This window comes from Cupressus sempervirens, chromosome 3 (genome assembly GCF_028749045.1).
Source record: "Cupressus sempervirens isolate cs-2001-9-10 chromosome 3, ASM2874904v1, whole genome shotgun sequence".
Taxonomy (NCBI): domain Eukaryota; kingdom Viridiplantae; phylum Streptophyta; class Pinopsida; order Cupressales; family Cupressaceae; genus Cupressus; species Cupressus sempervirens.
In genome coordinates, this window is record NC_143120.1 from 666,338,621 (window position 1) to 666,350,175 (window position 11,555).

General features: G+C 34.6%; 1 protein-coding gene across 1 annotated transcript; it reads right to left on the reverse strand.

Annotated features, from left to right (window-relative positions):
* Positions 1–1,101: 1,101 nt before the first annotated feature.
* Positions 1,102–10,636, reverse strand: LOC149568466 (uncharacterized). The gene is made up of 3 exons (XM_089817565.1): positions 10,331–10,636; positions 10,151–10,247; positions 1,102–1,134 (listed from the first exon to the last, which is right to left on the reverse strand). The coding sequence occupies exons 1-3, from the start codon at positions 10,633–10,635 to the stop codon at positions 1,114–1,116; spliced, it is 423 nt and encodes a 140-aa protein (XP_089673691.1). The 5' UTR covers position 10,636; the 3' UTR covers positions 1,102–1,113.
* Between the last annotated feature and the right edge of the window lie 919 nt (positions 10,637–11,555).

Below are 11,555 nucleotides of genomic sequence, written 5' to 3' on the forward strand. Positions count from 1 at the left end.
TTGTAAGTGGTTTTCCTTTAGATGTCCAATGTTCAATGACACCCTCTTCTTTAGTTTAGAGCCATTATACTGAGATTCAGACCCACCTGCTGTTTGAATGCTAGTTTTCTTATCTTGTATATAGAATAGCATGTAAGCTTTCTCGGAAAGCACACTTTTCTCACTGACTGAATAGACCTAGAGTAAAAAATGTCATAAGAATAACTTCAATCAGTCTAAGAAACTTTAGTATAATTAGTGTTACCATATAAAGAAAATGTTCTACATAAAATTGTAGTTCTTTTGTGTATCTTGTTATACACAAATTATAATGATCTTGCTCCACAAAATTAACTTCACAATTGTAGCAAATGTATACCCGATTATCATCTCAAGCATGCCAGATGCCTGTGGATGAATGAATAAAGCAGAGATAATGACCAGAATGTGTGCTCCAGCCATCATGAACAAGAACACCATAAAGAGTGTTCTTAAAATTGCCCTCCTGTGATTGATCAATAGATAGAGAAACTAGAATATCATTCAAATGTGCAATATTTATTAAAAAAAAGTAGATATTACAAAAACTATATTATTAGATTCCACTGAAAATGTGATCCACTGGCAAATAATATTGTAAGGGCTACTTACATGTGAACGGCTAACAAATGGTTTGAGATCCAACGTACAACCAAAGTCTACTTTTTTGTCAATTTTTCCTCCAGATCCAACTACACTGAAGCGCTTGAGATGAATTGCAAGAACATGTGGTGCTTTATCAATTTTGAGTTGTTCTAGAGCCTTCACTTTTACTTTGCATCGTTCACATTGATCTCTTTTCACACCCCCATCTAACTGCTCCACTACTGTGTAATGGGATAATTCTTACATGGGCCTAAGGAAAGCTTTATGCTTGACCAAAGACAAGGCACCTGCAGCTAAAATTCAGGATGATCAAACTGGAGTGAACAATGACTTTACAGAAAACACTTTGAAAACTTGTTAAGAAAATCTATCAACCTACAATAAGATTGTATTAAAACTAGAATTATACAGATCCATATTATTAAAACTTAAAATACCTATTAGTATTAGGTGTTCAAAAAAGCACATGCCGGACACCTCTTGGAATGTTCAGGGCCTCCATAACCTTTGCTACAATAAGAAAGAAATCCAAATAATATTAAATCTTTGCTGAAACTCCAATTCACAATGATGTATAGTTATGTTCTAATAATCAAATACTAATAGTAAAAAACACAAAGCTGAAATGGATATGTCACTAGTTTTTCTCCATTCATTCATAAAACAAGCTTGATACTAAAATGTAAGTGTTTTCTCTTTAAATTATATCATGGTGATCACAAATACTAATCACAGATTAGTTATCCAAAAGGGTGCAATAATGACAGAGGAGCCAAATACTAAAAGATGCAATGAAGAGTTGCAATTCTTCAAATGATATTAAAAAGGCATCAATAACCAGTCCAAGGACATTATTTAGATAGAAGATTACTTTATATTCTATACAGACATAAGTGGTAGTAATCCACTAGACATTAGCAAGCCAGATCCCATGAGTACAATGATTAAGATCAGGAATAGTGAAATATATATCACATAAGTAACAAGAGTTACATCAGAAACTGCAACAGTACATATCACCCATCATTGGGTCATCACCATTACAACGATATTATATCAGACAGAGATCAAATAAATATCCAACATCTTTACAAACCAAATAGAATCAATCATATCACATTTCAATAAGGCAGATATCAGATACAGTGAATAACTTCAGACCAGTATGGTACATATCACTTTTACATTATGATAAATCTGTAATAGTGATTACTTGGTCTTGCAAATTGCTCTACAAAAATTCTAATGATACTTATTGCATATCAGTAATCAACATTAGATCGACAGGATCTATGACATTAGGTCATTTAGTTGACTATCACTATACTTCCAACTTCAATATAAATAATTCTTGTTTAGTCTTTGATATTGATTAATTGGATTGGGAATTTTCACAAAGTCATTTCCATCATTATTGGAAGTATTTTTGGTTATCAAAGTTTGATTGAAGATATCAGAACTACTTAAAAAGACATTTGCATATTGTTCGTCTATATTCTTTACCAAAGACCAGTTGCATCTCTCTAGCAGTGAATTAAAGAATATATCAGAAGCATGGGTGATATTACTTGTACATAACATCAAGATACATGCACAATTGCATTGATATATCTACCCTGAAAAAATATTGTTATTAATACCTAACATTTATTTGTGGCAAAATAAAGAATTGAGTATAAGTAAAAATAGAAAGAAGTTTATTGTGATTTAAAATATAAGGATTTAGTCACAGACCCTTAGGAGTCATATAAGGGAACATCAAACATTAGCTCTAACCTCAAATAAGGGATTATTAACAAGTTGAAAGTTATCCTTATTTCTGAAGTCAAATCTCTCTTCTTCCAAACTTTCCTTGTTTGATTTCTCTGGACAACGTTTTAGGTCATAGGTCTCAGTAAGTTGTCCACTTTATCATTTCTTCCTTTGTATTTTGGTTCCTTGAAGTGTTTTGTTCCTACACCTTGATTATCTATTTTTTATGTTTTCATGAACATCTATCAACTTATCATTTTTTCGCTTATATCAATCCAAGGTCCTACGATATATAACTATTGATCTATTCTTGCTTACTGTCTTGTTACCTCATCCTTAAAGGACTTCAATGCTATATGTTGAGATTTTTGACAAGGTAAATGTGAGTGAAGTTCTTGAAGCAATATTTGAATTACAATACTTAGTCTGAACAATCTCTCCTATTTAATTTTTTGCAACTTCTCTCTTTGTTGTGAAGCTATCGTCTTGGCATGCCTAGATATCATAGAGCTCTTTCAACATCTTCAGCACAATCCCTTAGTTTCCCTAGTTCTTCGCTTGCCATAGTTTCATCAAAACATTTTCTCACCTACTTGTTCCTATCCTTCACTATCACATCTCTTTGTCTATCTTCCTCGAGGTGATTAGATTTGACACACAATGTATTTTTTGATTGACCTACATTAGAAATATTACTCTTCTCATGCACAAAAACTGACATGCTAGTCAATGTCATGTACTTTTTAAAAGGTGAAGGATAATTTTGATCAACATCCTTATCTCCAAGCAGCTTCACATAATCTAAATGATGACCCCTAGATTCAATCCCTACTATGTCATCCTCAATGTATGACGTTGAGATGCAGTATGAACAATCTCATAATCATCATCAATCCATGTACTCATTTCATTTGTGACAGAAGGAGGACTCAAAAAATTAACTGATTCTATTCCTTCCAAGTGTCAAAAACTATTTTCTCTCCTTGTATCTTGTTACCACTATTTTTGGTGGTCTATTAAGGTTAGATTGTGAAAATCTTCCTCCCATTCATTTCCTAACTTGGTTTTTTCTCGTTCTTCCTTTTTCAAGTGAGGCTTCAGTTTTTCCTCTTTCTCGATTTAAATGTTGTGGTTTTTGTATGGAGACAAGTAGCTTTAGGATTTAAATTCTCCACCTCTAGCTCATGGAAACCCTTTGCTTCTACATATGCACGAATTGGTCTTTTGTACATAGCACTATGCATTGGAGTGGCAATTAGATTTGTACTTTTTACACCACTTACCAATATTTGGCATGACTAAATTGAAAAATAGAAATAAACACAATTTGAAAGTTAACATCGTGGATGGCCCCAACACATGAATATAGAGGATGGTCCCTCACAATGACCTTAAGGACAAAATTTTGAAGAAGTTTACAAGGACAAAGACATAAGGCTGTTATCTTCACCTTTATACATTAGAAAAGTAAAAACTTAGTACAAATAAATAAATAAATCAATCATTTACAAAAAAATTCAATTTATTTTCCAGCTTTTCAATCTCTAAATTTTGTCTTTGTAGATTTTTAGTGAGAAGGTTGTGGTGCACAATCTTTGAAGTTTGCTAGCCCTGTAGCAGTTCTAGTTGTGAGTGGAATTTGAGCACATTTGAAGCCCTCCATACCAAGAAGTGCCTAATGTGGCCTTCATTAGGCCCTCAAAACCATGTCTAGGTCATAGGAGGGCCCATATCTGAAGGAGTGGTATTAAGACTTATAACAGTACCAGAGAACTTGCTAAATAGATCACAAGACTTGAAGTTCTTGTGTCCCCAAGGCATCGTTAGACCCAGAAAACATATTAGACCCTGCAAAAAATTACAAATTGGGATGAAATGGCCCCAAATCTTACTTTATATGTGGCAACTTGCATTGGGAGTGATGTCGGGCCTAAAATTACTTCATTTTGGGGCCATATTGTGGGACATATACCATTGAATCTCAATCAACATGGCTCTAAGTAATCTACAGTCATGGATACAAAATGTGTGGTACTCAAACCCCATTGGTCTGATCTTATATGCTTAACATGTGGCCTTAAATGCGCCCAACAAGCTAAAATTGAGCTTAATTGGCAGAGAACTGAGCACAAAACTCAAGATAAGGCAGCAATGTGGACTTGGATGATTAGCTGGGTTCAAATTTCTAAGCAACCGGCCCTATAAACATAGTGTGTGGGCCTATACATGGCCCCAATGTAACTTGAATCCAATAAGGGCCTGATTTGCATGAAATGTGTAGCTTTACTGAGGTTGATTGGTATTTAAATCAAATAAAGGCCTCAACTTTGTATTTTAAATATTAAAATTAATATCTAAGACAATGATTTAAGTAAATCAATGGCCCTATTTATCACAAAGTTCAAGGTAATGCATTTAATGAGAAATGGAGGCCCCAAATCTAGATGCTACTATATAAATAAGATAGCCTAGCTTCCATTTTATTCATCCCTAACACAATCAAGAGCTGGATTTAGAACTTGCAGGGGCTGATTGATGAGATCTTTGAGAATGTCGTCCATAACAGGGCTCTGATCCACCTTTTTTAAACACATCTGTAGTGGAGAGGGCAACATACAAAAATCTCTCTGTCATTCCTATATCAACTACAAGCAACCATTTTTGAAGGGCTCCCTTTCTGAGCATCCAAACTCTAATTTTGATCACTGGTGACCTTTCAAACAACGAGTCTAGCTCAACATAATTTAGTCTCAGTTCAGATTAAGAAACTAATATCATTTGATTTTGACATATTTATCAAATTTGATTTAGCAAAAGTAATATTACTAGCAGTACGGCCCTTAGCCTCAAAAAAAATCAATTTTAGTAGTGTTAAAGGATGCAATAGGCTTCAATTAGTTTGTTTTCCAAGTCTGATATAAACATCAGAAGTTCTCATTTTAGGAACTTGACTTGCGCTAACCTTTGTTTTAGGATTAGATTCAATTAAGGGAAAATGCAATCCTAATAATTGTTTGTTGCAGGACTGAGAATGGAAAGAGGAGCTGAAAGCATTCCAAAAATGAGACCTCAAGAGAAGTTGGGAAGGTGGCTATCATGATCAAGGATGGAGAAGATCTCCAAGACATCAAGAAAAGATCATGCATCTAAAAAGGCAACTTGGAAAATTAGACCATTGATGGTATGTGAATCCTTCATCATCACGCCAACAGAGATTTGGCATTTGAAGTAAGGCTGGGCTGAAACTCATTCCTTGGACCAACTTAAAAGACTAAGACGGGGAGAAACTCCAAGACAACAAGGATGAAAATATTTCAAGAGATTGACCAATGTATATGAATTAGCTCACACCTAATGTGGCCTAATTCATATACATTAGGTGTCACCTAATTCATATACATATTCTATTAAACATTTGAAGACATGAGATTTCTACATTCCATTAGGTGAAAATTGAAAGAGCTTGTAGCAGTAACTGTGTAGACTTTTTTCAATCTAACTAAATCAAATTAAAACAAAAATTATGTTAAAAAACCATACAATTAGAAGTTACAGACTGCACAACATTTTTGTAGAAATAGAATCTCGACAAAAACATAAACCATATCTAATACAATGCAATTACATACTTGGGTCTTCCCAAACAACTAAGTGGTTGGTCATGACTAAAAATCTGAAGTACAGGATCAAACATTGTTGGATAGAAAGGCTTCCTAGCTTCAAGCCATCCAATCTCATGTTCATTTTTTTCTAGGACTGAATCCCCAGGTTTCTCCTCCTGAAACTCGTCCAAGAATTGAACAAATGCCTCAAGTGTTAGATAGCCAACCTATTGGGGGAAACTAAAGCTTTCAGGGTGAAACCAATCATGTTTGTTGAAAAACATTTTAGCACTTCACAAATAGTAAGGACATGATTTCTACTCAATATAAATATCATAGAAAATACTATCATATGCTTACTAGGTTTTATGAGCAATAGAAAATCCTCATTTCTACTAATTAAGCATGCCCAAGTGACAAACCCATATTAGACTAGTAATGATCTCTAGGATATCAGTAGATCACTACAAATTACTCACCTGAAGGTAGATGCTTGTCTCAAATTGGCTCTTTAGAGAATATTCATTAAAAACCGAAGCCAAGGAAGCGATTGTTACCTACAATGTTTCCAAATAGATAAGGATGGTATCGTAAGAAATTAGAGTTATGATAAAATAATAATCTTGCAGTTGTTTATGCAAGCTGAAAAGCAGTGAGATAAAATAATTAGTTGTCTTAGAAAATCCTAGAGTGAAAACAAATAACTATATTAGTTTGGATTTTTTTAAATTAGAATACTAACGATCCCTACATGGTGGCAGAAAGAACACCTACATGATGGCAGGTTGAGAAAAGATCCCTACATGATGGCAGAAAGAACACCTACACTTTCACAAATAATGGAGAGAAGATGGTATTAACACCATTGGAGGAGCACAAGACAACTTCAAAGGTGTCAGCGAGCATTGGCATCTTTGAGAGGGAAAGGTTCCTAAGAAAAGAGGAACATGGTGAAGCAATGGAAGATGTTTTGATAAAAAAGAATGATGCTTTGAAGCAAACAACTAATGAGAATGAGGTTGAGGAAAAGAACCTAGAAAAGGATGGTATGAAGACAAGTTGTCCATTTGAAGGACAAATAACAAATGAGCAGCAATCAAGTGTTGAAGAACAAGGAGAACCTAACACCAAAAAGGTTCAAAAGGTTGTAGCAGAGGTAAAGAGAAAGGATGCTGATGAAGACATAAAAAGATCAGGTCTTGAAGGGCTTGAGGGAAAGGAGATGATTGGAACAAAGATGAAAAGTACAAATGCTGATGTAAATAGCAAAGAAACGAGGCTTGGAGAAGCAGATATGATATTGATTGGTTCTATATGGTGTCCATTTAAAGTTGGACAAAGAAAATTCACAAAGACAATGATGACTAAATCGGATAGAACAGCCACCAACTAGGAGTTGGTATATGAAGGCAAATGGAAAGGGTGTGAAGACATGTTGCAGATAGCAGTAGAGGTCTCAAGGTGCAAAGAGAAGGATAAGAAGACAATGGAGATGAAGAGCCAAGGGAAGGCTAAACAAGGTGATTATATTCCAAGCATGGAGAAGTATGAAAATATGAGTTATTTTTGGTTAGTTATTCTAATTTTGTTGCAGGCATATGAGAATATGATGGAGATTCCTAGTGTGGGGAAGATAGCAATAATTGGTAAGAGTTATGTTCTAGAAGGAGCTTTTTATTTCTTCTTGTTTCTACCTATTGTTACTATCTTATTGAGCTTCACTTTGTTTCGAGAATAGTTTAATATTCTCTACTAAATAGGTCCAACCACGTGAAGGTGGAAGCTCATTTGGCCCCACCCCTCTCCCCCTAACATCACTCTACATTCCCTGTTAACATCTAACATTCATTCATTCTTTCAACCATTAATAAAATGTAACATTCAATCAATATCACATGATAACATTCATTAACACATTAGATTCATTAACATGCAACATTCATCAATATTATGCATTAACACATAATTCATGAACATTCATTAGCACATAATCAAATTCATTGAGACATAAAATTCAGTCATTATCAATTAAGGTATGTAGATGACAATCATTTTTTTTTTTTTTTTTCTATTTCTTTTTTCTATGTAAGCTCTAAGAGGAGCATCAGTGTCATCATCAATTCTCCCCTCATTAGTTGTTTTGTTCTCTGTTCTTGATGATCTCAAATTCCTATGCTGTTGCAAAGGGGGGTCCTCTGCAATAAAAAATAAAAGAGTTAAATTAAAAATAATTTATTATAATTGTTACAAGTATTTAATTATTTTAAATAACATAACTATGGTGCTCTTTACTTGATCTGACCACATCATTTTGTCTGGACTCAATGTCAACACGGTCATGAACATCGACCCCTCGATCCTCTACAGCTGCTATACAAAATGTTACTTTAATCCAAACACCAATTGCAATTACATATAAAAAATTTAATAGCAAATGTATACCTCCACCACTGGGATGCACATCATGCGAACCTTCGGCATCCACAGATTGTGTAGAAGGATTGTCAGGCTGCATTCCAACATCCTACGCATTGTTATCATTCCTTGCTTAAAACAGATATACTCACTTTATATTGGAACTTAACATCAAATAGACTAATTGGTAAAGTATTCAATTTGAAATAAATTTCATTTAGCTTATTTACCTATGGCTCAGATGCATCATTATTAGAACCTTCCACACTGATTTCAGCTCGTAGCCATTCAGCCACGGCTCTATAGCCTTGTTGGAAGCCAATTCTCTTATCCTCTTCTATGAGGCATCTCTTGAACTCTAAGCCCTGCATTTTTGCGTGGTATGGTGAATTTTACTTGCATTGTTTCATCAACCAATGGAGGGTAGTTAAAATATCAACAGCAAATCATCTATATCCATCACAATATAATAGGAGAGAAATCGAGCAATTTTGATGGAGCAATCTACTATATAAATGTTCCGTGTTTGTATGCTTTTCTTGTACCAACATATTTTCTCCAAATTCTTAAGTTGGGTAAGAGTTAGTTCAACTCTTTGGAAATAAAAATGGCTGCAAGTGCTGCTGCATTCCCTCATTCTTTCAATCACTGCCTTTATTCTCAACTATTGGAGGAAAATTCAGTCTCAACCATGGCCTCCATTTGTGAGATTTCTTCATATGAGGATTTTGTGAACGAAGAGAAAAGTAAAATATTAGTGATTGGAGCCACTGGTTATATTGGTCGCTTTGTTTCTCTTGCAGCTGTAAATGCAGGCCATTCTACCTATGCTCTCATTAGACCCATCACTGCCCATGATTCTGCCAAAGAAAAGTGCCTCCATGAATTGAAAGATTTTGGTGTTAACATTGTCTATGTATGTCACTAGCTCTGTTCATAACTAAGATTTTGTGGTAGATATGTATGGCATAGTTGTAAAGTGTGTGTACTTGTTTAAAATATTGATTTTACAGACTGTAGATTGTTTTGATTGGTCATATAGGTTTAGAATATATGATTAAGCTTTGCTTGTTTGTTCATGGTAACTACTATTGCAGCTGTTTGCTAAATTGTTAGATAGTGGTCATCTCACAAATAATCATGTTTGACTGTCTTGTTGTGAAGTTGGGTATTTAGAAATTATGTTAAGAAGGGGTGTTCGGTTAGTGATCTCCTTATCAATGAGTCTAATTTGGTTGGGATCATGAGCTATATTATAGTTGTAAAAATTTGTGTTGTAATGGGTTTTATTAATGTCTACATGTTCTGTAATGGGTCTTATTAATGTGCATGTATATTATAATGGGTGTTTTGCAGGGAGATTTAAGTGATCATAATTCAATGGTAAAGGCCATGCAAGGCATTGATATAGTTATTTCAATTGTGGGCTATGGTCAACTTACAGATCAGCTTAAGATTGTAGACGCCATTAAAGAAATTGGCACTATTAAGGTTAGAACATAGGACCCTAACATTATTACCATGAATGCTTATTAACTGTAATAGACTTAAGAATTGTTGAACTTTGATGCAAAGGTTTCTTCCTTCGAAATTTGGGCATGATATAGACAGAGCCAATCTAGTAGAACCAGGGCTAAGCTTTTACAAAGAAAAGAGAGTTGTTAGGAGGGCAATTGAGGCATCCAACATTCCATACACTTACATCCCATCACATTATATAAAAAATTTGATACAATTTTTCATTTACTAATACTTACAACTCTTGCTTGAAGTTTTGAAAAACCACCAGAGCCGAGCTTGTGTGTCCCGTGCTTTTCTAGTCTTGCCTTTGTTGCCTTTGATGTGTCAGGCAATCTATGAAAAGTTTGAAATATGTTAGATAGTATAAATATAGAGGTTAATTAGTACATAATTAGATTCTCAATAGTATCACATACCTTGTTGTACTCTCCACTGGTGTAATATTATTTTTCTTGTCAGCTTTATACTTTCCATCCAAAATCAGAGCCTGCCACTCAGCCTCAGGAACATAGGGCGGACGCTCGTACCTGGGGTTATCCCGTAATTTTTTTTTGTACTGGTCCCTAATATACTTCAAACATAAACCAGATTTTTCAAGGAGCTTGTTTCTCTCGAATGCACGAGGTCCAAAGAGTTGGGTCATGCTCTCTATAAGATCATCCTTCAACGGTTTGCATTGGTTATTCCACCTTTTAAGTAAAAAAAAACATGTTAGACTCATAAATGAAGTGAAGCTACCTTTAATATAGTTCAAGAAATGGATGAAAAGGAAAACTATTATAGCAATGATATGAAATCAAAATAGTGGTTTGGGGTTTTAGTTAGGATATGATGTTCCACCAGGTACGCATGGTGGGCCCTAATATTCGCAAACACTCATCACCAAGTTTTCTCCAAAAAAGATCATTCCCTATAAAAAAATCATGGGATCATTAGTCGATGAAGAGTGATCAAAAAATAAATTACTATTATATCACTATAGAATAATAATAACTTTAAAGTACTTGGAACTTTGGCTACTTTTGATGGAATGCCTTCATCGTCGCTGACGATCAATGTGACATCCTTTACCGTTCCTGTACTAGGAACATAGGAATATCTAGGAAATGATGTTGTAGCTCCTATTGCAAAAAGTTTCATAAGTTTCATAAGTCTTTGTCACGAAGTATAAAAGAACAAATGATAATTGATGTTAAAAAGTTGTAAAAAAAAAACTGTTTGTTGCTATCATAAGAGAGAAAAAGAGGGATTTGTGTACCAGCAGATGGTGCAACAGTCGATGCCTGTAAGCTACGTGTTGCTGACTCAACAGTCGAAAAGAGATTTGTGGTCATCCTAGATGGAGACAGCGTCATCATAGGATTCAATTGATGTGAAGCTGAAGAATAAAATTGTTAGAGCATGCATAAATATAGAACGCGTGGACTAGCATGGACAAGATTGTTAGAGCATTAAAAAAAAGGATTGTTCGAGCATGTATTGTCAATGATTATGATCATTCCTATATATATTCAGTGGAAAATAGAAGTGGGGAATGGAACATGCGATCTACCTGAACCACCTGCAACACCCTCATCATGGGAACGGGGCTCAAAATAACACAAAAAACTCTGTAAAGACAACGCATCCATATTTTAATTA

Coding starts and splice junctions, on each gene's coding strand:
- LOC149568466 (XM_089817565.1), bottom strand. CDS start 10,635: ATGAGTCTAACATGTTTTTTTTTACTTAAAAGGTGGAATAACCAATGC. Junction 10,248..10,330: donor CCAGTGGAGAGTACAACAAG/GTATGTGATACT, acceptor AACTTTTCATAG/ATTGCCTGACACATCAAAGG. Junction 1,135..10,150: donor CAAAACTTCAAGCAAGAGTT/GTAAGTATTAGT, acceptor TTCTTATTGTAG/CAAAGGTTATGGAGGCCCTG.